The 26,599-nt window shown below is 43.6% G+C and overlaps 1 protein-coding gene across 2 annotated transcripts; it reads right to left on the reverse strand.

The window, feature by feature from the left end:
- Nucleotides 1-400: 400 nt before the first annotated feature.
- Nucleotides 401-25,389, reverse strand: Nab (NGFI-A-binding protein homolog). 2 transcript variants are annotated; one of them, XM_077424139.1, is made up of 11 exons: nucleotides 24,494-25,386; nucleotides 5,998-6,099; nucleotides 5,546-5,683; nucleotides 4,736-5,109; nucleotides 4,101-4,337; nucleotides 3,593-3,843; nucleotides 2,965-3,067; nucleotides 1,880-1,950; nucleotides 1,365-1,476; nucleotides 1,203-1,259; nucleotides 401-953 (listed from the first exon to the last, which is right to left on the reverse strand). In XM_077424139.1, the coding sequence occupies exons 1-11, from the start codon at nucleotides 24,804-24,806 to the stop codon at nucleotides 846-848; spliced, it is 1,866 nt and encodes a 621-aa protein (XP_077280265.1). In that variant the 5' UTR covers nucleotides 24,807-25,386; the 3' UTR covers nucleotides 401-845. The 2 variants fall into 2 exon arrangements, 1 of the variants encoding a protein (XP_077280265.1); XR_013259841.1 differs by lacking the exon at nucleotides 401-953 and having other exon boundaries at nucleotides 1,365-1,471; nucleotides 24,494-25,389.
- Nucleotides 25,390-26,599: the final 1,210 nt, after the last annotated feature.

The raw sequence follows: 26,599 nt of genomic DNA on the forward strand, positions 1-26,599 counted from the left end.
AGATGATCGTTAGCGCGATGCAGCTGAAACTATATCATAATTCCGCGAAATCCATTAGTCTATCTATTTCCGCTAACTGTTGCCTCGAAAAAAGAACATTGTAGGAAAGATGATTTATGAAAAGTTTCTTTTAAATATTTAATGCTGTGTAGAGACGATTATTTTTGACGAATAAACGTACCATAAACGTAAAAGAATCGTTTATCTCCTTTATAATCTTTTCGTGAGAGCAACAGGGAGTTGTTACTCAATAAAATAATTAACGTGAATATTAAACATAAATTAACGTAAATATTCGATTAAAAAATATACAGAGGACACGGGATAAATCGATCGATCGCTCTGCGAAAGGTGATTTCGTATATATCTTTCAAATGAAGCTACGACGCAACGGCGCATGTAAAAAAACGGACCCTATATATTTACCTATATTTACATTTGCTTATAATGTACATTTTATAATGCTATACATACTTCAGTCGACGGTCTTTTGATTTAAACGGCTTGCTTTTATTCATCTATCGCCTTCTAGAAACGTTCATCGTAATCGCTATACAGTATCGTGTTTCCTCGTACTTTGTTATTAAAACTAGATAACGTCGTCAAGAGTGTCTCTCGTTCGGACAAGGATAAGCGAGACAGGTCGCTCCAGCCGATGTAAAATCCTAGCGAGTAAGTGTTGTATTATTCCGACGAGCGCTGCCGTGAGTGCTATCGTGATCAATAGCACACGTGGACGATGTTTGCGCGGATGATGATCGGTGACAACGGCGACGACCGGCGAGGACGAGCGTCGTTCACGTCGCCGTGACGTCGGTAGCGGCAGTAAACGCTAAGTAATAATATCACAGGGTGGGTTTTTCGTCCGCGGGCTCCTCTTTTATGGGATGACTGCATTCCATTAGCGCAGGATTCGCCACGGCGATTATGTTGTCTCCGCGCGAGGCTATCACCTACACATAATTTATGCGCGAGTCATTAACGACCTGTAGTAAAATAGGCGACGTCTGTTTTTCCTACCGTTCTTAAGAAGCATATATTATTCAAGAGCTATAAAAAAAAGAGAACGGGCATAACGTATAGAGAAAAAACACTTGCGCGACGCATTTAGCGGTTTTTGCAAGCGGTTTTTCTAATGTCCGAGCAAGAACGAGCAAGAATGACGAGAGACGAGGACGTTGAATCGCCTGTTCGTCGCTCACCTTTAGATTGAAGTCGCCTTCTTTGTCAGTGTTCTCAGCCTCCGCCTCGTTTGTATCCTGAAACATACACGGACATTATATTGCCGTTCACTCGTTCTTAGCTTTCTATCGTTAAGAATTTCTACGGCACAGGTAGATCGTTTTTCTGAGTATCACACGTACGTGCATAGACGATGATTCCTCGTTAGAGAAGGAGAATTGGCTATCCGAGTCGCTGATTTCCTCCACGCTGGCGCTGAATATGCCGTTATTACTCTTCTTCCTCCAGACTGGACTGAAACAATGCGAACGTCGATGTGCACTCTTACCGCATATGTAATGATAAATGCAACAACGCGAATATATTTGTAAATCGAAATTAAAATGAGGAAAGAGACATAACTTTCGAAAATCAAGAATGTTGCTTCTACATCTTTATATTATTAGACATAATTTATGTATTAAATATAAGCGGCAATCTATATAAAGAATAATTTTTAATTATTGGATTACAGCGGAAGGCGGATACTTTTTTCGAGCATTTTAATTAATTATTCATATATTTTAATTCGTTACATATTATTATATTAATAATATAGAATCGTCAATTTTAATTTACTGAGAAAAGAATGACGTGTAATAATGACTTATCCATATTCATACATAAAAATATCGCTATTAAAGCTAAGGATAATCACCTCGACGACCTGGGTCTTCTCGTGATAGAATTGTTAATATCCGTTCCAGAACAGCGTAGATCCAATTCATCCTGAAACAGTGAACTGCTACAGACAGTAGGAGTAGCAAATTGGATGCGCGAAAGAAATGAGGAAAATAACAGAGGAGAGGTGCGGGAATATGATATACGGAGAGGCCAGATAAGCGAACGTATAAACACGACTTGGGATACCAGGCGCAAAGCATAGAGTCCAAGCAAGTCGTGTCGAATGAATCAACCTTCGAAACGACCGAGCCAGCAAATCTAATAAACACGTAGTACGAAGTAAGACCTTCCAGTTTTATCTTTCCACGAAGAATTCCATGCGTATCGTAATTTCAAATATCCATTCAACATGCACATTGACGATTTAGTAAAAGTACACGCAATATAAGCAAAAAGAAACCACAACTAATTCAGTTTTGATAAAAATGATTGCATTTATAGAGTGGCCCTAAGAATTTGACGAGAAAAGAAACAAAACTTTCTTGTACAAACTTTTATTAGCAAAAATGTTAAGACATTAATAGTTTGCATGCTGTTGAGTCGTTAAAAGACAAGCGCAAATTAAATTTAGGTATAAATAAATAAATAAATGAAACATTATTTATGGTTAATCTAAAATGAACTTTAACTTTAACCAATTTATATTAAAATTTAAATATCAGATTTAGTTATCAAAATATCAAAAAATTTGAAATGTTTTTAAAAAGCGAGAATTATTTTACAAGTTTTAATAAGTAAACGCGCTTTAGCGCTTAATAATGCACACCACACAGTTGCAAATTGCGAAAGAGAGATCTTAGGCAGATCTCTACTGCGATCAAAAGACAGATCACGCGAATTCGATTCAATCGGAAGAAGCGCAAGCCATGCACGTGCTTTTGCAACTATACTTGACCTTTTTTTGCATCCGTTCTGTTTCGCGCATCTAAATTAGTGCAGACGGTTAGTGCGAGGCGATCTCTACGCGATGGGCGTACGGTTAATGATTAGCGGCCATGCGAGTGCAGCAGGTCACAGTGCACAGTGAACGATCTATTTCTGTGGCCGGGGTGATCTAACCTGCGTCGCGTCCTCACCCTCACCCTCCAGCTCGAGCTTCGGGCGTTTCGTCCGCTCGCCGTCGGTCTCCTCCCCGTTCTCGCGCGGCCTCGACATCGACAAGCTGCAAGAACATCAGATGCCAGGGCTAAATAGGAATTTGTAAGTTGGACCGCATCCTCAGTCAAATTGAAAATATATTTTGCAAAATGCTGAAAATTTTATCGGTGGAATATAAATAGAAATATGACACAATTCGCTAGAGATATATGATGACGGATTGATTACAGAACCGAGCAGAATTTGCCACACACATTTCTTAACCATTTAAATAATACGTTCTTAAACGATAGGCTCCGCCGGAGAACACGAGCTTCATGCAGACACAAATTATATCAGTTCACCGCGATATTTTGCTTCAATCTGCACATTGTTAACAGTTTACTTACTGATTTAGCTGGAACTTTATTCAAGAGGATACGCTTGATTGCAACTTCAATTACGACATTATACTCGCATCTATCAATATCATTCTCTAGTTAGATTCCAACCCCCTGATATCTCGCAGGATTGGGATTAGAACAAATTTGAATTTTGAGCCTAAGAATTCGCAGATTCCACGAGGTAGACGCGAGCCTGCGTTACTTACTATTGACTTTTCGAGTAGTGGTAGCCGGAATCACGGACGACACGACGCGCTAAAGGAAATAACGCATCCCTCCTGGTAAGGAGGGCAGGCACGAATCTGCAGATTTGCGCCGCCGCTTCGTTCACCGACACCTCGTGCAACGTGAGAGGCTTCTCCGGCTTTCTCTTGCAATCGAATCTGCCGTAGATCGCCGCGTACTTCCGGATCTCGTCCATTTTGCGCGGATCACTGTCGGACATCGTCATTACCATCTGCAACGAAATGCAATCCGCTTTATAAAATCCGTTTTTGCAATATTTCATTGCTCGCGTTAGAATTAAATCGAAAGCGAGGGCCACCGCCGCGTGACGTCTTATTAAGCGATCGTGTTTTAAAGCGGACGTCAAATTTTTCACGGATGTGGTATCTAGCGGTTGAAAGCGAGCACGGTTGCCGGTCCCGCGTATAAGGAGCATACGAGGCCTTCGTATTTCGAGCACGCGGCTGCCGGTCGAAATTAACGAATCACCTCCAGGTTCTTGCAGAGTTTTTTCTTCACGTTGTGGGGTTTGGGATCGACGGGCCTTATGGTGGCGACGAGCCTCTCCGCGGCCTCGGCGAGCCGCTGCACCTGTGACTGCAGGAGGGTCGGCGTCGGTTGCGGCGGGCTTGCAGGTGCACCACCGCCGCCGCCGCCGCCGCCGCCGCCGCCGCCGCTCGGGCTCGGCGTGGTTCCGCTACCGCACGAAGACTCGCACGTTCCTACCTGTACGCCCAACAAAAGTGCGCGATGAAGCGCATAAAAATAAGCGAGAAAGTGATGCGAGCAAAGATTCGGATGATTACACAATTTTTCGTATACAACTCGATAAAAATAGCCAATAAATGTTCAAACGTCAGTCACAATTAGTTCCTTTCCTGTTAAATTTTTAGTGTCAAATTATACCTAATTTGAGTCATTTTTAATCATTTCTATAAGTCGCCACTGCTTCTATTCAAAACATGTCGTTAATTCAACTAAAGCACTAAACTATAATGGAGTTAAATAATACTATTTTGTATTAGAATAATAAATTTCGACACACGTGGCGGTTAAAATTAACAAAATGTTATTTTACTCAAAATATTGGTTTAAATTTCATCTATAAATATTTAACAGTTTACCTGTAACACATTGGGGCTATGAGTGGTCACGTAAGGTAAGGACGTGTTCGGGCTCGGACTCTTGCGGAAGGTCGTGGAGGATGCCGACGCCGAGGACACGCTGGTGACCGGCACGACCGGGCTGGCGCTTCGGCAGGGCAACGGCGTCAGCGGCACGTGGGGCGTCGTCGACACGTAGGACGTCGGCGTCAGGGTGGTCTGGGAGGTCGCGGCGAAGCCGGTCGGCAGGCTTTGCATCTGCGGCCTCGGACTCGCACAGGCGAAACCCACAGCGGCGGCGGCGGTGACCGGGCTCTTGGCGGCCGCCGCGGCGGCGACGACGGCGGCAGCGGCTGCAGCGGCGTTCGTCGGCACGACCGGTGTTTGAAACAACGCTGCGAGATGCAGAATTTCAGATTTCGTCACGCGCCGAGATCTCATCACGTTTCGCGCGATGTATGGACGCTTTACGTTTAAATGTCACATGAAGCTACACGAGCACTAGCGGATCCTGACGTTGATAATGAGTGTTCCGGCAAAAATTATTTGATTTGATATTCTTAGTATCACGCTTAGCTTTCATTCCAGGATCAACGACGAGGACGTGGTGATACTTCTGATCCCATTTTTACTTTAACAAATTTTTTTCTGTATTTTTTTTTTTGTTTTTTTTTCCCCTAGATTTTTTAAGCAGACCCCACAAAACTGAGTTTTTGTTTTATTTAGAAGAGAGTTTTAACACCAAAACACTCCCCTAGGATCCGCCAATGACCAAGAGGCTCGGACTCGAGAATCGAAATCGCGCAGAGCGCGTAAAGCGTGATACTTTACAGGGATTAGTGAGCCACTCCTGCAAAGCTTTCTGAAGCCTCCTGACGTGAAGCGGCTTGCTCGCCATGCCCACCAGAGCCATGATCTCCAGGAACTCCTCTTCGCCCGCGTCGCACAGCTGTTGCACGTCGTCGCCTCCTATAACGCGTCACCAGCGATATCAGCGAGTCACTCTTTGCAGAGAACCACGAGGTGTCATTCATTCTAATTTTGAATCGTTCTTTTCTCCTCGTGGAAACATCGGAGTTCGCTACAGTTTTTTAAGTTATAATCGATTCAAAGGGAGGAATTTTTTGAAAACATAACTTCAGACGAACAAATTCATTATAAAAAATCGTGTTCTTCTGAAATACTTATATGATCCCGGGATCTGCAATGACAACTACGCATTAAAATGTTTTACGGCCCACGCGCGCCCATAGATACGTATGTGTCTCCGGTTGCGTGCTTACCCATTTCGAGGAGCGTGTCGTAGTATCCCAGCAGCGAGGCGCGCTGCATCACCCTGTACAGCTGCAGCTCGGCCTCGTTTTGCGGCACGGACGTCTGCACCACTGGAAATCGCACACCGCATTCGTTAAGGAGATTCATTAAGAGAGAGCCGCGGTGCAATTAGCGGCAAAGGATCGGTTCCGACCGATCGGCGGTTTTTCGTCTTTTCAGAATTTATCATCGACAACAGTAATAATTGGTAAGTCTGCCCCGCTCTCTCTCTCTCTCTCTCTCTCTCTCTCTCTCTCTCTCTCTCTCTCTCTCTCTCTCTCTCTCTCTCTCACCCACCTCGTTCGCGATCTCGACAATCAATTACGTTGTAATTAGACAGTCCGACGGACGCAAGGACCGATTGGATTAAACATGAAAAACGTCGAATATATCACGCGTTATTCTCACGGGCTTCTCGAATTCTAACATGACGCTTACCATTCTCTTTGACTCAAGTAATACAAAATAAAACCAGGGCGTGTGGAACGATATATACACGAAGCGACAAAAAGGGAATCAAAAACCGCTCAATGTTCACCGTTTTATCGACGACATTTATTAATCACTACTCCGGAGAATCGGATACTTTTTCAGGAAACAGCTGAAAATATCCAGATCTCTGTTACCTAATTTTTTTAAAGATAAAACGTACCCTTGCGGAATTGTGTCATTAAAATATCTCTAATATATCTACTTTTTATTACATATATTATTTTTAAATTATAATATTATCATTATTGACACCATAGGTTTAAGTAAATTAGGGAAAGGGTTAATTCAGTCTGTCAGTAATCGCAATCACTTATACCCTCGCGTCGATCACCCTCGATCTTCCGCGCCGTGCCATGCTGGAACGATCGCGCGAGTTCGCCTCCTCGGACGCCGGAGTGTCCGACTAGTTTCTTGCAAATTTCGAGGAACTGCGAGAAAAAGCGGCGTGCACACACGTACCGCGTATAAATTAATACCGGTGCCGCCGTTGGAGAGAAAGGAGGAGGTAAGGGAGAGGGAGAGGCGCGGGGTAAAGCCGAAGAAAGAGGCCGTAGAGGTAGAGAAAGACTGGTAGAAGAGAGGAAGAGACGGAGAGAAAGAGAGAGAGAGAGAGAGAGAGAGAGAGAGAGAGAGAGAGCGAGAGGAGCCGGAAAAAAAACTGGCCGGCGGGTCTTATTACGAGCCCGGGTCCCGGTCTCACGCTCGTGCATCGCGGCCTCTCGAGCCCGCGAATAAGTCCCCGCCGTCGACGGCGACAGCGACGGCGACGGCGACTCGTTCCGCGAGATTTTTCTAGCGCGAACCGCGACCTGCGAAAAAAGGATCTACGTGGAAGAGTCCGTGCCTTGGGTCAGCAGGATCGGCGAAGCGATAGGAGGGCGAATGAAGAGGGAAAGCGCGCTCATCGTCGACCGAAGCATGCGAAGAGGGCACTCGTGCAAGGTAGTTAAGTCTTTAAAAGACCAAATTGACATCAACTTCATAAAATTAAAAGAGAAAATTGATGAAGTCATCGTGCATTCACTCAAATAAAGAATACCGGTGGATTAGTTTGGTTTCAGAAATTGATACGTTGATTGAATTATGATTCATTCATCACTGAGTTGTTATCTATTGAGTTTTACGATCTATTCCTTATCAAATCTTTACTTTTTTAAATATTTGGAGTATTTTATATTAATCGTGCTTTTTCTGATCCGTGGATATTCTTTCATTTTGAAACTAAAATTCTATCGGAATCCACTTGGAATTGCTTAAGTAAAAAAATCTCGTTATTTATTTATTTCTCTAAAGCATAATCTGCAAAAAAAAAAAACATTTTATTTTTAATCGCTAAATACTCGAAAACCATAAAATACCGGTATTTTCGCAAGAAGAAAACAGATTCCAGAATATCAGCGAATCTTGTAAAAAGTATTCGCCGGGTGAAAATATAACGTTTTTCGTATCCCAATTGTATTTTTCGTCTGTTTTTAAATTTTTTGATATAATTATCGAGCAAAAATGTGTGGGGTCATTCGCACAGAGTCAAATATTCAGTTCCCGTTCTCGCAAATCTTGCATTTTCGCGAAATCTCGAAAAATTCCTATATAGGCGTGATACCGAAGTACGCGGACTCCACCCCACGGTTTTTGCATCGATTCCCGCGCTTTACGCTTCGCTCCCATTATTATTGCCGCCCGCCATTTATTTATATCGCCGTGGCTGACATCTTATTCACGTTTTCACGACTTTATTAATACCGCCGTGTATGTGATATACACGTTGTTGATCATCTAGCCGAGCCTGTCATCCGCGCGATAACACTTCGATCGAGCTTTTGTTAAAAAATAAAACCACGCGCAATCGTCCGCTCATCGTCAACTTCACGCCGCATTAACTGAATTTATTAATAATTTTTCAATCCTGCATTTTTATTCCGTATATTTACTCGACCTAATTTGAGAATCGGACGTGGGATAATCTTCAAAATATACTCATTAGAGCAATTGTATACAATTTCAAGTTTCAAGCAGCCGATCCTATCTCTCGAGGAAAATATAATATTAAAAAATTCGAATGGTCCATAATTATAAAAATATCAATAATACCACTCGTATCGATCGGATTCTGCTTACCAGTTACCGAAATCTCACCCTCGCTTCAAGCAACCGATCTTTCGTTCATCCGAGAGCCTATACGTGCGCAAAATTGGTAGGCTGTTCAGCCGATTATTTTCCCCATTGTTCGTCCTCGGACCTTCGAACTGGAAATCGTCATCGAGTTGTCATTCGAGTCGCGCGACTCACCCTGTATACCTGTGACCGACAGAACAGCGCCAGCGGTGCGGCTCTAGGCCAGGCTCTCGCGGCGCATTTACATAACGACTTTTTTGGCACGGGGTGGCTCGTTTTTGTCGGCCGGGAACGCGAACGCGGCCCGGAGGCGGAGAGGCGCGTCGCGACGGCGAGAAAAACCTGATCCCATCGGCGGCGGAACCCCCGAAGGCTCGCGCGGGTCCTCGTCGCCGTCGTCGCGAATCCGCGCGTTCTTTATGGACGAGACGGTGCTCGACCGGTCCGGCGCTTTTCGAGGGAAAAAAAAAAGAGCATAAAGGGGAGAGGGCACGCGGGCAAGTTCAGGGACGGCGTTATTCGGATGAATTTTTTTGTCATTCGTTCATTATTCAATAAAAATTTTGTTCGTACGTTACCCGTTGGTAAGATCTATCCGTTGTTTGCATTAATCGTCGTGCTATTTTTGATTCGCGCCTAAACTCTGCCGTTCTCCAACTGACGGGGTACTGTGCGGATGCGGTCGCGCTAATCGAGCGTCATATTATAGGTGCTTTGGTTCTATATGCCGGAAAATATCAGGTATCCTTGTTCAAATATCTGATATATTTCGAAAGGATATGTTTGATAAATAATGTAGTAATATTAATATCCGGTAACGTCTAACAAGTATAACGCGCGATAATTTCTTTGCGTCATACAATCTCGAAAGAATTAAGATGAATCGTGATTACTTTTGATATACAACGTTAAAATGGAATGTCGCGACAATTTTACTCACATACGTTAAATAAATAGTAAAATGTATGCGACAATGGAAAAAGAGAAACACGAATCTCGCATGCGGATTTCCGAAAGCGGAAAAATTCCCGCGAGGGGCCCAAACGGCGGGATCGCGGCCGCGGCCGGTGCCGACAGCCCCGGGATTACCATTGTTTTCTATCCTTGGATATGTTTTACGATCGTTGTGCCGAGAATTAACTCGGGTTCTCCGACGCGATTCCGGGGAGCGGAGAAAAACGGCGTGGCGCGCGGCCCACGATTCGCGAAGGAGAAACCAGATTAGACGCGGCCGCCGAAAAAGAAACGCGGCGGCGGCGGCGCGCTAAATCAGAAGCGAATCCGAACCCCGATGGACGCGCCGATGCGCGCGCGTAACCGTCATAGTTCGCGTGATGCGAACGAATGCGCGCGCAAAAAGCCGGGGCGTTAATTGTATTTTTCCTATATAGTATAATAATATAATTGTAATATTGAGAAACGAGTGGAAGAGTCACCCACCGATTCGCGACACCCCATGCACACATGTGACGCTGTCTTACAATTAAGTAGAGAATAAGAGACCGAGATGGAACCGCGACGAAATGCAAGAGGAAGACACCTCTCCATCGCCCGATTTCGCGAAACAAAAGAAATTCCGGAAGAAACAAACGCGGAGTTTCTTTCGCGGATTTGCCTATGCGAATGGGCGCTCTTTTGTCGCTCTAAGTTTCTGGACGGTTTGATACAGACGATAGATTAATCGGTGGATTGCGAGAAAAAGACTAGAGATAAGATCGATAATGATTATTAATAAAATTACAATCAAGTCGGAATAACAAATGAAATTGGAACGCTATAATTTCGCAAACGTGTCGTCGACGCGATTGTCCGATCGAATTAGAATCAGATAAGATCGTCCGTTCAGCTAATCGACGAAAGAAAAACGCTTCGAGAATCCCGCAGGGGAGAAGGTCGTCAGATAGATTATCCTCTTTTCGCGCGAATTCGATTCGTGATGATTACGCGCGCGATGGAAGACGATGATTCCTAAAGGAAATCGCCGTGACGGTATCCCGCGGCGAGAGGGGACCGAATTGTCGCTACGGGAGTCAAATGACAACGGTGCGACGGACGATTGCCACGGATCGAGACGGAGACTAGGTCGCGGACAAAAGGTACAAATGAAATCAAACTGTGCGATCGCGGGTGCGTTCGAGATGAAAACGAAATGGAGAGAAAAAAAATGCTTTAGATATTAATATATTGACTACTGTGCAATTAGGTAATTTTGCCTCCATTTTTATACATATAGCAGCACATTATTTTAATGTACTTATGAAATATGCTATTTTAACACCCTGTAATAGATAATTATTTAACATAGCATATTATTTTAATATGCTTACTATATATATATATGTCTATTTAATATCCTATATTTATCTTAACACACGTACTTAATTATATTCATTTTTTATTATTAGTAAAACTTTTATTTCTCCGTTCAAAAAAATTAATCGGCAAACAGCTGATATCTATAACATTGCTACCTACGAATCGACTACAAGTATTCGACAGTCAACATAAATCAACTCGAATAATTCTAGAATTCAAACGGAAAGCTTGTTCGAGTAACGGAAAATCAATCGAGACATATAATTTCGCAGTATATTGTGTTGTCTTGGGACCTTTCGCCGAAATCCGTCGGTTTCTATCGGTTTTCCTCGTGCCGCGGATAATGGATATCGCTGTATCAAGGTCGCGATAGATGACAGCGATTGCGAGAAAGAGATAGATAGAAAAGTAGAACGCGCTAGACCGTGTCGATTTCGTCACAAGCGCGCGCGCGCGACTCTACCATTTTTATTATAATCTTCCGTCGACAAGAAGACGCAAATGTTCGTGGCAGACAGTGGCAGCAGAGGTGCGATATAATCGTGTCCTTTTTGCATCGCGTCCAATGCAAGAGGTTATCAAGGGCTAATGACCCACCCGGGATCAACTCCAATTAATGGCGATGCCTGAAAGATGCAGTGAGATAACACATCGGGCAACATTCGACGACTCGACGATGATGTTGTTCCACAATATGTATAATGATTCAAGTCCTTTAGGGTCGGTTGTTCAACCTATATTGGTAAGCTATACCTATAATAGTTAAATCATATGTCTATCTTCGCCCAATGTGAAGAATAAACAAAGCATACATATATGATTTAACTATTAGTAGGTGGTTTAGCAACAGGCTGGAACAACCAGCCCTTAATTAATCGTTTAAATTACAAGAGTTTCTATCCGAATGAAACAAAGTTCGTAGTTTCTATTAGTTTTCAAGCTCTTTGTATTTAGACTTGTAATCTTCGCAGAGACGCGTATTAAAGTTCACGATTATGCAAAAGAATCATCGCCAATTATACGATTAGAAGTCTATTGAAACGCGTGGGAAATCGTCAAGGAGTGTTTTCTAAAATGAAAAGATTTTATTCGTGGCAATATCGGCAAACGTCGTCGGCGAACGTCGACGCAAAAATTCCAGTCCGTAACATTTCGCATTATATACGGTTCCGGATCTCGAGGGACTCGCGGAAACTGCCTCAACGATCTCGTCGCGCCAAAGGTCAGGAAATCTCGCGGCGCCGTCTATGACCGCGCGAAATTACTTCGTCCCGGGTAGAATGGCGCCGTTTCACGACGAAATCGACCATCGATCCGACTCGCGTCAAAGTTGGGTAAATGTACGAGAAAAGCTCTGTGAGGTGTTGTAAGTAAAAAATATAATCCGCTGTTCTCGAATAAAAACTTATTCGTGCGCTAAATGAATATGATATCTAAATGTGTTTTATATATTGCATTCGAAACAGTTTTATTCGGATTATCAATACGAGTAATCTTCGTGTTGAGTTTGTAGAAAATATACACACACACACACATACTGATGCACAAAAAAGTTATTTTTGTGCCAGGTTTTTACAATAATTATACCTACATTCTTGTTTTAATTAGATTGCTGGAACAGAATCACCGTGGTGTGATCTCTGTCAGATAAAATAATGGCGATCAACGCGAATAATAATGCCAATATAGAACGAGCAGGAAGAGTATGTAAATTGTAAGGAATAATGTGAAACTAACAAATCAAATTATATTCAAATACCGAACTAAAAAAATTCATTTTAATTGCAAAATGTCCAGACTAGCTCACCGCGAGCCTCGAAAGGCTAACTTGCCTCGTTCCGAAGGCACCGCGAAATACCGACAAGGAAAACGAAGATAATGGGGCGGAAAGAGGAGAAAAGAAGGAAAGATGTGTGAAGGGAGAGGGCGGTGGGTGGGTGGGTAGGTGGAAGAGAGGGAGGGGGCGAAAGGTCAGGCCGGTGAAGAGAGACGTAGGGTAAACGGGGGCGGGTTACGGGCGCCCGGATCACGGGCGATGGAACCAAGAAGGTTCATCGGAGTGGCGAGAGACGGAGAGCGAGGGAAAGGAAGGGGAAGTTAGTGTGGTGCACGTTCTTTGTCCGATACTTCACGGAGAACGGACGCTCTCCTCCGCTGCCTCTGGTCGCGCAAAAACGAGTCTAGTTTCTTAGGAGCGCGCACTCCCTCCCTCTTTCTCTCTCTCTTTCTCTTGCCTTGCTCTTCTCTTCCTCTCCTCAGCGCGATGTGGCGCGGCGCGGCGCGACGGCGGTTAGTATTTCGCTTTTTGCCGGCATTGTAATCAAGGAAGGGTTAGGCGAGTTTTTGTCGCCCCGCCGCGCGCCACCCCTTCGTCCCTCCTGCTCTCCTCTCCTCGGACAAAACACCGGGCAGATGGACTGACTCGCCGTTCGAATCTTTCCCTCCTCCCCTTCTCGTATCCTTCGCGCTTCTCTACGCGGCTCCGTTCCTCGGCCTTGTTCTCCTTATCCTTCGTGTCCTTTTACCCCGCTTCGCCACACAGCAGCGCAGCCCCCTAACACGCCCGATTCTCCTTTTTATACTTTGTGCCACTTTGCACCACCCGCTCGTGCGCGCCTGTCGTTCCTTGCCCCCCATGTCTCTGTCTCCCTTTTCCTCGCATGATTTCTCTATACCTTGTATTTCTTATAGTATGTGTCTTTGTGTTATTCGGTTTCTCCTAATCTTCTCTCTTTCTTCCTTTCTTTCTTGACTCTCTCTCATCGCTTCGTCAAGCCGCGCCAAAAATTCCCGCAGGACGGTCGACGAGCGATTCACCCCTCGAAAAAGCGTTAGAGAAAAAGCGGATTTTCGCTCGATCAGCGAGAGACGAGAAAACGCCAAAATGATAAAGGAAATAAAGCATATAGGTACGAGAAGAGACGCGGGATTACCGTAAATTACCGATCAATGAAATAAAAATTCTCAATTTTTAATATTAATTGTTGCGATGTACATCAAAAAAATATATCATATTGTAAAAAATACACTGATATACATATATTTTGCACTCGTATATTCAGAGAGGCAAGACGATGTAAATCAAAGAATTTAAATTTTCTCAAGAAAATCCGCAGAGATTTAAAATCGGCGATAGTTTAATAGATCGAGAGAGAAATAAAAACAGAGAGAGAGAGAGATTAAAAGAATAAAATAAATAAATATAAACGATTGCGTTGTATATGAACGTGATTTGTCGCGCCCTGTTTTGCAGGAAGATCACTGCCCTAGTTGGGAGTATTAAATGGTCTTCGAATGGAGGTCGTTTAAAAACGTCATTGGTATTGGTTGGGTGAGTGATCTCATAGGTCCCAAGGGTGCAGCCCATATCCCAACCCCTCGATGAGGGGTTAAGCCCTACCTCATGTCGCGGTTCTCCGATTGCCGTTGAGCCGACCGGTCGAATTGTTACGAGGGTACAATTCGCGCCATTTTAAGAATGCCATCGTGCGACGATAATTTTCTTAGTCTCAAAAAATTAAGACAGCTTAAATTTACCATATCTATTCAATTTCTGCGTTAATTCAAATATTTTAATAATAAAATCAAGAAAATAAGGATCTTATTTTAAAATCTTGTAATAAATAATGCAGGAGAAATATGACAATTTTGCGAATGTCAATGCGATTAATTATCGAATATTAATTCAATATTCGATTTACAAAGTACAAAAATTTTTAACGTAATAATTATTAGAATCAAATATGCGTTTACGTTTAATATATCTTAAATAATTAATTAAAATTGCTATAGTAGCATCTATTAATATACAGAGGCACTACTAATATGCTAAGAATTTAAAATATTTGCAATTTTTCAAATAGATACAAAAATATTCTAAGCTTCTTTTTACTTAAATTAAATTAAATATTATAAATTTATAATATTTATTAATATTTATAATATTTAACTACGTTTAGTTTTTATCGATTTTGACGCATGCAAAACGATCGATGGATGATAATACACGAGATAAAAGAATAAAGGCATTTGGGAGCTTAAGAATACCATAAGAACCCTGTAAAAAATTAATGAGACAAGTTCGTTATAATGCGAACAAATTTCGAGATATCTCAGCAATAGTTGTCAGCGTCAAAGTTTTTTATTTCTCATAAAGTAATAAATATTATCGCATTGTTCGACAACGTAAACCAGATTTTTCTCGGAGCTTGAGAGAATGAATCAATATAATTACAATTACGAAATATCACGAAATCAACCGTGCGTTTCAAAATGTATCGTCTCAATGATTTTTAATGTAATAATTAATGTGATTTTATAATTAGCTAACAATTGTTGATGTAACTTTATTAATACTAATTTTCATAAATATTTTACATATAAATATTTATTTATAATTATGCAATAATAGGTACTTCATCATTTTCAAGATTAATAATGTCTAATTTGTCGAATAGTATTTTCTTAACAATATTAGTCTAATTATATTTCCATGCATTTATATATCTTTCGTGCATTTAGAAAAAAATTGATTTAAAATTCAAAGCAATATCGTTACTATACTAACATTGTGTTAGAAAAATAAAATTTTTTATTTGAGCAATGCTTTACTGCGAAAAAAAACACACATTGTCTTATCCTTTTCAAGTTATCACGTTTCGCTCTGCAGTCTTGTTAGGTATAGACGCCGAGCGTTTGTTTAGATAAAAATGTTATTGAGAGACTGTAAAAAACTGGTTTCCCACAGGCCTCTTTTGAATAAATGGTTTTTTTTCTTTTACGGAAGACCCTTTTTTGACCGTAGACGCGAAAGGGTTAGCCGCGGTACTGAGGGGTTCTTTTTTCAGTGGACGAGCTCATCACCTGCGGGAACTAATCGACGTGTCCATTGTCATCGTTAATCTGTATCTACACCTGTAGTCGACTATGCGACGCAGGCCTCGTCGTCGCTCACGCATGCTTCCTACGAAAACTAAGCCAGAAATGGCAGGAATACGTCGCCAATTACGAATCGATCGCCAATTCAATTAGAAACACGTGTATCGAATATTTAAACGGAAAAATATTATAAATGGGAATCGTAATAAGATAAGAGTTCGGTTAAGAAACGAGTATAAATTAATATCAAGTTGAATAAGACGTTATTTTTCCCGATAATAATCGAGTATAAGACACATATATAATTCAGTATAATAAAAATATAATCTCTACAATAAAACATTTACAAGTATCCATTTTTAAACGAAATGGCGCGAGCGAATTCCTTGCCGAGATAGTATATAGCCGCGTCACCTGGAGGAAGTGACTGATCGTGGGATACTCTAGAAAGATATCGTCCTTCATCCCGACGAGCGAGCGTATAATGTCTTCGCGTGTGACTCATGCAGATCGAACGGCCCCGAAGATAGAACGGAGAAAAAGTTGCCCCCGTCGCGCGGTCGTCGCCGTCGTCGTCGTCGTCGTCGCGAGGGGCCCCCACGGTGGCAAAAAAGTCGAAAGAACGTCCTCCACGGGGGCAAAAACTCGCTGGGAATGGAGCGGAGAGGAGACAGCCAGCGCGCCGGAATTCCTCCCGAGGTCTCCACCTTTTTTTTCTCTCCCTCCCTCCCTCTCACTCTTTTTCTCTTTCTTCCACAGCCGGTTCTCCTTTTTTTCTTTTCGCTCGCTATCTCGCACCAAGGGACGATGATATGCATATGCGTCGAACGAGGAGGGAAAGACGAGAGGGAAAGAGAAAGAAAGCCCGCGGGGTCATCGGGGGCTTTCGGGTGGACCCCGAAAACAGATACGGACAGGCGCGGGCGCATCCGAGCATCGCCCTGCCGGATTATCGCTTAGAACAAAAAAATGCGGACAAACGGGGAGGCTCGTCGCCCTTTGTCCGCCGATGGGGTGTGGAACTGAGGGCCCGCAAGCCTTTTTAATTTATTCGCGCGCCTCGACGCGCTCCTGTGGGAACGGCGCGGCGGATCCAAGAAACGATACCGACGCGGCAAGGTGGCGATGAGAATGAGGGATGATCGTTACCTATATCGTTAGCGTACCTGAGACTGTGAGGGTTATCGCGTCAATTCGAACATTCGACGAATGTCGGAATTAATTTAACGACTTGTCTGCGTTATTTCATTATTCTTGTCGATTATACTTAATAAAAAATAATACCACGATGTACGCGGGATACGCAGATAAAGTTCTTTTTTTTTTTTTTTTCAAACCCAAGACTATTTACTAAAACTGAAAATTTATTATCGTTAACTTCGTCGATCTGTGTTTTCCGCTTTCGTTATTGAACTTAAATGACACAATTTCGGCGCAACGTCCATCGAGGGTGGAAAATTAAATAAAATTCCATCGAGTAAAAAATACGAACTTCAGGTAACGGATAATAGATAGAAAAAAAGACGGGAAGCAAGACGAGGGATTCCTAACGCGTTCGCAGTCGCGCGGCGGGAATCGCGGTTCGTGTGGGTTCCAGACTCGCTCGCCCATCAGGCAGATGAAGCCTTCACGAAAGGGTGAGGAAACCTCGCAGCGGTCTCTCTCTCTCCCGCAACGGTCGGTCAGCGGCAAGATGTACAAACGGAAGCGTACCGTCTCGTCTTTGTACCGGCGAGCGCCCAGAACGCGAAACCCATTCATATTCGTTGCTCGAATTAGGCGCTCTTATTCGAGTGCAGCCACCCACCGGTACGTACCCGGGCACGGTGATCGTATTCAGATTAGGCTCTACTACGAGGAGACTCCCTTTTTGATTTCGGGTCGCGAGCGGCGGTCGTCCACCGGGCGTGAACGTACACAAAACTCGGGGCGATTCGATCAGGAGGAAAGCCCGGGATAAGCAGCTGCTGCGGTGGTCCCTCCCTCCCCGCTCTCCTCGATTGCGTAAAGCTAAGAGCACGTGTATTATCACGTCGCGCCAGCTTCGTGTCGTGTCGCGCGCTATCAAGACCAGGTAACGCGGTCTCGGAATGCCCCGTTATCGTCACTATACTATAATGAGTAAAAATTAGAAAATTTGTCGCGTGCTTAACGTAGTGAAATATCTCTATCGTAATCGCATATAGCTCGACTCTTTGAACTCTTTTACTCTAATTTAAAGAAAGAAACGATAATCTCGTGGCAAAGAATAAGTTTTCAACATTAAATCTTCCTATTTTCTTCTTATTAATTCTATCTTATTTCTGAATGCAAAAGGTAGCGCGTTATTTCAAACTTATCCAGAAAGAAGAGAGACATCGAGTAAGAAGAGAGACATCGAGAAACGATTACAAAATCGCCAGTGCGCGGGCCAGTCGCTATTAGGGCGAGACAGTTATTGCCCCGTGGACAAAACTGGGCTGTAAAGCAGCAAACGATAAGGTGAAAATATTAATGACCGCCGAGCGAACGTCCGTAATGAGCGCAATAATGCCCGACGTTTGCTCGTGCTAAACCAGGAGAGTTTCGAGAACTCCGTCCGCATAAATAAAATACGATGCACCAAACCTGTCGTTAACATTTTCAGGGAGGATCACGATTTTATATATCGTCAAGAGGTTTCGTAATATCTTTAAATTCGATAATAAATTTCCAACTGTGGGACTTGACATTTATCCGACCAGCGGCAGCGTGTGCAACACAGTCGCATAATTTCCATATTATATAGAGGCAGATTTAAGACACGATTATACGAATATGCTCTTTTCCGATTTGGTTTGAACTTTATGAAAATCTATACAGTTATGATACACAGATAATATAGATGATTTTTAAGCGCGTTTTCAGAGCCGCGCAAAAGTAATGAGAGAATAACCTTTTGTTGCGATTTCTGCAATGGGATATAATTAGCAGCTTCCTTAAGATTACTGATTAAAAATAATTAATGTACCGTGCAATCAGCATCGAAGATAAAATATCCCGATACAAAAGGTACAACGTAATTAAGTATATGCAGACGAGTTCTTGACGCGATTAACCGCGCCGCGTTTGACTTTGTTCTTCTTTCCCCCTTTTTATAGGAATCCGCGTGTATCAGCGGCGCAAATTTTCCGACGTGTAATACGTAACGCGCGCGCGCGCGCGCGCCAGAGAGAGAGAGAGAGAGAGAGAGAGAGAGAGAGAGAGAGAAAGAGAGATGGAGGAGAAAATGCGAGGCGAACATGCGAGACTAGCCGAGCTCTCTCGCGTCCGACGCAAAAAAGCTACGCTCGCCAAGTTTTCTTAAGCGAGGGCACGAGCACACGGCAAACTTATCGCAAAAAAGCGAGAGCTTTTTCGCCGTGCATCAGCGCCAGCGCCGTCATCGATAGAGAGAGAAAGAAAGAGGGAAGACGAGAAAGGGAAGAGAGGGAGATGGAGAAACAGAGAGAGAGCCTCTTTTTATCCAGTGTAAAATGTATAATGTCGCCTATCAAACAGCCACGTAATAACGCGGCGTGTTACGGTAACTTCGGTCTGCTTAGTGCCTCAGTTGTGTTCGAAGTCTGTTTATCTAAAAAAAAAAAAAAAAAAAACCCAAATTGCAACTATAAAATAACAATAATCCGATAATACTCCGACATTTTCGGACGATATAATTAAACGTTACATTTTTTCCACTGCAAAAAATGACTATTTAAGGTGGTCCTTTCGTGAGAACAAGTATTAGATAAGTACCTAACGTTGATATATGTTAAATATACAGTAATAAGGGACATGTGTACGAAAAATCAAGTGAGGTACAAGAAATAAGTCATATTCTAACGGTGCGTTCGCGGAGCGTGCCATTGTCATTCTATCCTTGTTTACATCTACGGAACGAGAAAGATAGAACGATGCAACGCGCCACGGCCGAGGTTTTCAACGAATAATACATGTACTTAGCGATCAGACGAATACATTATTCATGTCTTAAAATATTCCCTGAAGTTTCCGGATTTCGTACATACCTTGAAAATAAGGGCTTGCCGAATGTTTTGCTCCGATATATGAGTAGTGGATCCACGCGCATCGTGCTTTACTCGTACTGTCATGCCTGACCTAACCTAACGCGAGTCCAACCGCGCTACTATTGTGATATTTTTTTAATTAGGAAATAATTAAACACGATTAACGCGTGCGCGTAAAATCATGTTATATTATTATAATTATTGGGATGTTGTGTGTAATGTTTGTCACTGTTTGTTTTCAATTACCTCATATGACGGACTGTTCTTGACTAGCTGAGTCCGCGAAAGGACCACCTTAACAAAAATTAAAGTAATTAATAAAAAAAAACGTGAGAGAGAAGAGAATAAGGCCACAAGGAACGAGAGGACCGCTCTCGCGGCGAGCGACTCTTTCGGCTTCGCAATTTCGCCTTTCGCAGAAATATCGCGGGGGCAAAAGCGCGGTGCTTTTTGCCGCGTGCATCGTCGCCGTCGGCCGTCGCGGTGGTCAACGCGCTTACACGACCGCGCCGGCCGGGCCGCTCGTAAGAAGCCGGCAAAAACGCCAGCGTGCAATAGTTGCACGCCGGCCAAGCCGGCGCGGAAGAAACGGCACGCGGTTTTGCGCGACGCCCGCCGCGCCGTTTCTTGCGGGCGGCCCCGGCGTGAGTCACGCCGCATCGCGAAACGAAGAGCGGACAAAGCGCGGCGGGACGCATCGAGAAAATGCCTGGCGATATGCCGGGGCATCGCGGATAATTCCGGAGAGAAGCGGGAGCGCGGAGATCTTCGGAAATACGGGAACCCTGTCGAAGGGTAAGAAGTGCAATTCGGCGAGAGGCTCTCCGAGGCGTCCGCGCCACCTCGGCGCGAAGTAATCCACGGCGTGACGAGGTATCCAGCGATACGCGGTATCGAATACCCGATACTCCGATATCAATTACAATGATTAATAGATAAAATCTACGTCCCGCGTAAATAAAATGTCGTGCCCCCCTCTCTCTCTCTCTCTCTCTCTCTCTCTCTCTCTCTCTCTCGTTGAAATATACCTCGCGGGATAAAAATATTGTGTTTTTAATGAGTATGTTTTTGCTGTTTACTAATTATTTGCTTCGCTTGCTGCTCGCTTTGTCACGTTAATGTTGCTAGTAGAAACGGTAAACATTTCCCGCAAAAAGCGTCCAAGGGGCGTTACACAGTATCGCGTTGCAATATACTACTTCTAATCATAGCTTCCATGAAATTACATTGCATTTTGGTTTTAACGGTGTCACGCGAAGCGATGTAATTGCGTCCTATATTGAGGGGAATCGTCTCCGCCGAATCGTACCGCGGCCACCCCCTCGAGGACGAGATAACGCCTCTCTCGCCCGCTCCAGGACGCCCGTCGAGGACGAAAATCGAGAAAATTACGGAAAAAAGGGACAAATAGCGACGATAAGAAGCTTCGCGTGGCCGAAGAGAATTTTTCGAAACACAAGCGACATATCGAACTCGGTCGCGCGCTTTTTGCCGCGCGATGCACCGAGTTCGGGCACAAGTGAAACGCCTGGAAGTAGACGAAGACGAGGAGAGAGAGAGAGAGCTCGGCCGCGGTTTCGTCGAGATAGAGGAAGAAAAAGCCCGCTTTTTCTGACGGGAGCTGCGCGGAGCTTTTTATCGCTGGCGTGACTCATCCAGTTTCTCGGCGCGGGCGTAAGAGGAAGAGAAAGAGACGCACTACACATACGTACGTACGTACACACACACACACACACACGCGCACAAAAGCGAGATGGCCCATGGTAGCTTTTCGGTCGAAACTTCTTCGCTTCGCCGGGAGGTAACTGCCAGCGATTACGTTTCTTGCGTAAACTCGCCGCTCGGCGAGAGAGAGCCAGCGCTTCGCTATATCGAGATGCGAGTCGCGCGCGCGGTTTAGAAACGAGCTCGCGGATATACGAGTGCGATAGCGGATCGATCTGCAAGAAACGAGAAAATAAACTGGCCTCTGGCGAGAATCCCTCACGTCAAAATCCAACGGCCTCTCCTCGCTTTCCTCGATAAATGAACCGGTAAATGCTTCCGAGTCCATATACTTTCTGGATCGCAAATGTTATCGGATTATTTTTATTTCGTACTTTTTTTTTAAATAAGGAATTTCGAAAGTTTATATCAAATTTAAAGATTACCTCGCTAAGAATTGTTGAAATTTTAAACTTTCCTCCCATTTTTCTCAAACCCTTGAATAATGGAACTGGCATATAACTCTACCGTCACGAAAAGCAAAGGGATAAAGTAAAAGAGTTACCCACTTAAAAAACGGAACGTCCGAATATCTCCAAACGAATTTAAATAGAACGTAATCAAATCGATGGCCAATTATTGTCAATGATAATAAAATTAATAATTACGATTACGGAGCATTCGGTAATCGCGAACAAATGAGAGAATTAAGTTCAATCAAGTCTAATCGCATGGCTCGTGATTGAATGATCACTAATAAAAAATCGATTACATCGATTCAGTAGTAAATTAATATACATCCTTGAAGTATCTTAATAACTTTATATTAAAGTACGCGTGTATATAGGTACGCATAAAGAATTTTTTTTTTTAAATAAGTAGATTGAAGTATGGATATATAATTTCATCATATGCAAATATTAGTAAATTAGTAAAGATGCTCTATAATCGAGAATTCAGACTGATATTCTATTTACAATTTTATGTATCGTAAAATGTGAAAGACGATTCAAGAATTGGAAAATATACACACATACGCGTATAAAAATATACATTAAAATACAACATGCACGGGATAATAATTGTAAATTATAGAGATGCGTCGATTCCCGTTCTGGGATCGTCCAAAGCGAGCTTCGAAGAACGCGGTTGTCGAAAGGTATAACGTTTATATTTGCGACACACACACGCACGCGGTCGCGGTGTGCACGGGGGTCTGGACGTAATTAACGAGCGATTTCATACCCATCGGTACGCGTGAAATCGATCGGACACCGCGATTCGATTCGTAAATATTCATATACGTTACGCGCGTGATTGTCGCTCCTTTGTAAGAGGCGGCTGTTAAACGAGCTCTATATTTCGTCAATGGATCAGCTGATTGTGCGAGCGCGGGCAGGATTGACCGGGTCTCCTTCTTCATCGGCCCTGGCAAAATACACCGTGAGCGCGCGTTCGCCGATAGACGACAACCTCGAGGTAGCGCACCATTCTTTATACCCCCGAGCATGCAAAAAATTAACGGTATAGCGCGCTTCTTATCGCGTCATTTTAGCCTACGCGCGTAAACCACGCCGCTTGTTGGCCGTTTGAGTTTACGAGGCGCCTTAACGGGCGGATTTTACTCTTCAAATCGATCCTCGACGGTTAGAGACGTTAGCCGAAAGATTAACGGTGTTATCCGAGCTGGAACTAATGCAATAACGGGATATAGTCGCTCATTAATTCTCGGAGAAAAAAAGAATATGAAACGGAAGATGGAGCAGAGAGATGTAAGATGCTTAGGGGCGTGCGGAGGAAAAAGATGAATTTTTCGAGCGAATAACTTTGCGCACAATTTACTTTTACGTAAAATGAGAATTATGACGAACGCAATTTAAATAAAATTGAATATCTTTTTATCGTAACCAAGGATTATGATTAAAAGAGATAATTATTTTAGAACTTATTTTATAAGTTGAAAATTTCAAGGTATCCCATATTACAATTCTTTTCTCGATTACTCCATTCGCTTACAAATAGAAACACGTTATATCTCTTCTAACGCAAAACTACTGAATTGTGTCGAGCGTTTTTATTCGTATACAGCGAAACGTAATCCGAGGACAATGAATCTCGATTTTTCGCGGTGGATTGCGCGCAAAAATTTGGAACAACGCACATTATAGATTCAAATGCAGATTCTCTCTGCTCTGATTATCGAGCGTATCAATAAACCGAAAAAAAAAATATTCTTGTTTTAAAAATTAAAAATATCTTCAGCTTCGTGGAAATCTTGAAATGAGACAATAGGTGCTTCCCGTTTACATCAAAACTCAGACAATTCTCACTTGTGACGTCGTTCCATCCTTTTTGGCAACTGACGAATAATAAAGACAGAATGACGTCACAAGTGAGAATCATCTGAGTTTTGATGTAACGGGAAAGCAACTGATATTGCGTTAAACGGAAAAAAACTTGCCTGAATAAAGCTATTTTATTTATATAATTCAACCAAGAAAAAAAGTTGAAATTATAAGAAGATTCTAGATTGTTGCATATATGCGAAACAACAAACGCGTTAATTTTAGTATATATATAAGTTTTGATTCGTCACTTTTTTTTCTCTGTGCATTGCGTTACATGCATGAGTTTTGAGCAGTTTAACGATTAATGTCCATTTTTACCACCAACGTAGATCAACTTCGCACGCAATCTCGGTTTGACTTACTTTTTAATTTTTTTCCAATTCTTAGAACAAGAGGCCTGTTCGTTTTCGCCGCACTTCTGAACTAGTGCAGCGAAAACGAACAGGCCTAAGAAAAGAGATAAAAGGTAAGTTGAACCGAGAGATTAAGGTTAATCTACATCGACAGAAATGAACGTAAGACATCAAAACTGTTGCGATCGCGACACTTGGACAGACAATTGGACAGTTTTCTGGAAAACTTACGCGTGCCGTTGACGTTCCTGCTGAATATCCTGGGGACGGCGGCGACCGGCACCCCGGTCGGCTGCTGACGGTTGCTGGAGGGATTCGCGACGACGACGACCGGAGTCTGCGGGGTGCAGGGGGCGGACGCGAGGGCCGCGACAGCGGTAGAACTGCCGCCGCCGCCGCCGCCGCCGCCGCCGTTGCCGCCGGTACCGGTGGTGCTCGGCGCCGAGGGCACCGGCGAGGGCGTCGCGACGCCCCGCGTCGCCACCGCCACCGGCGTCTCTTCCGCGGCACCAGCCGGCGCATCGAGGACCACGCGCGCGTCCATCGCGGCCACCAGTGCTACCTAGGGCAGCGGCAACGGCAACGACAACGGCAACGGCAGCGGCAGCAGTAGCAGCGGCACCCGTTCACGGCAGCGGCTTCCAGGTCGACGACGCGCGCTGCCGGCAGCATCCAACGAGGCGCATTCGATCGCCGCGCTTGCGTTTCTCGCCTCCCCCCGAAAGAAAGTGGAACGTTTTACGGACGAGCGCGCGAGACGGACGTCCTTAAAGATCTCGCTCTCGCGCTCTCACCTCTTCTTCCTCCCTGGCCTCCCTCCTTCCCTCGATCGCGCGCGCTATCGCGTCGCGACGCGGATCGCGCGAGTCATCGTCTCGCGACGAGAGAGACGATCCCGTCGGTCGCCGGTCGCCGGTCCGTATGAAAGAACGTAAACAAACTTTGCGACTTACTCCCCCGCGGAACAGGGGAGAGGATATAAGCGCGAAAGTGTTGAGTCTCTCTCGCACCTGTTTCTCGTTTCTCCTCCCGATCGTCCACCCTGTGCGACTCGCCGCGCGAGAGAGCGACACCGACACCGACGCGTTTCGAACGATGGCGCGGCGCACATTGCGCGGCCGTTCCTTTCGCGCTTTCCCCCACCACCGCGGCGCGACACCGACGCTTCCCTCCCTCTCTGCCCCGCCGCGCCGACCAACGACACCGACGGCGCGCGCGACGCGCGACGGTTCCCGGAATCTTCGTCGAAGCGGTTTAAGATCGGGGGATCGCTTAACTTGTTAATTCCTAGTTTAGCTTCGTTATTGCTAATCGTAAATGTAAAATTTCTTCGTGCGACGTTCCGTTCTTTCGAGAGAATAAAATCGAAAGCTGAAGGAAGTTTGTCCCATCTCTTAATTGTATACTGTTCCACAAATTTGTTTGAAGAAATCGACAAATTTTTTTCAACGGCATTTATAAAATATTGATAAGGATATAATTTGTTTTAAAAAATAAGACAGAGCACGGAGATGTATCTTTGATACTCTTCGTAAATGACTCATTCGAAATTTTAATGCTTTCCATATTATTTTTTACAATTTAACATTGAAATCTTTTATTCGTAATTTGGTAGCGTCGAATTATAGATAACTAAAGTACATTGATCCTTCGGTTTTGAAAGAAATGTATAACGTGAAAATTATACTCGCTGATCTTTCGATAAAATGTGTGCAAATATACTATCACTAGAATATGTGTATAAACAAAGGATTTATTATTTTTTTAACGATCATACAAAAAAATGCAGATCTAAGAGGGATATGCGCGGTCAGAAGAAAAGGTTGTAAAACTGGAACACCTTGTATGTCACGGACGAAGCGTAGTAAACAAGACTAATTGCGTCAATGATCGAGACTTAGATACGGGCGACGGACGTGTTGCTTTTGTTCGACTTTTATGTTGTCGTGGCTTTAAAGCGTTAATAGAATAACGGACAGAGAACATCCCGCCCCTTTCAATGTCGCATATTAATTTAGAATCTTACATTAATTTATTACACCGTGTTTTCAAATTTCTTTCAACGTCAAGAAAATTATCGATTTTAATTCCTCGAAGAACATAAAAAGTTTTAGATATATGTTTCACGACTTTTTTCGAAGATCGTAATACTTATGTGTTTGGAAATAATAAGATACTAAAAAGACGAAATCACGTTTCATCGTCTCACTAAAATTATTTTATCGATAATAAATCTTCTAGCGCGAAAAAAACTAAAAGTTACAACTCGTTAACGGGCAATACAAGCTGTGAGAACCATATAGCGCATCTAATTAAATTTTTAGACGAAGGATCGTT

The sequence above is a fragment of the Temnothorax americanus genome, unplaced genomic scaffold (assembly GCF_048541705.1).
Source record: "Temnothorax americanus isolate GAGA-0224 unplaced genomic scaffold, ASM4854170v1 Scaffold8, whole genome shotgun sequence".
Lineage (NCBI taxonomy): Eukaryota > Metazoa > Arthropoda > Insecta > Hymenoptera > Formicidae > Temnothorax > Temnothorax americanus.

Excerpts from the sequence above, each read along its gene's own strand:
- Nab (XM_077424139.1), bottom strand. The coding sequence starts at position 24,806 with ATGGACGCGCGCGTGGTCCTCGATGCGCCGGCTGGTGCCGCGGAAGAG. Across the intron at positions 4,338-4,735 it reads ATAGCCCCAATGTGTTACAG|GTAGGAACGTGCGAGTCTTC; the intron begins GTAAACTGTTAA and ends TTGGGCGTACAG. Across the intron at positions 1,951-2,964 it reads AGGGTGAGGACGCGACGCAG|GATGAATTGGATCTACGCTG; the intron begins GTTAGATCACCC and ends TCACTGTTTCAG.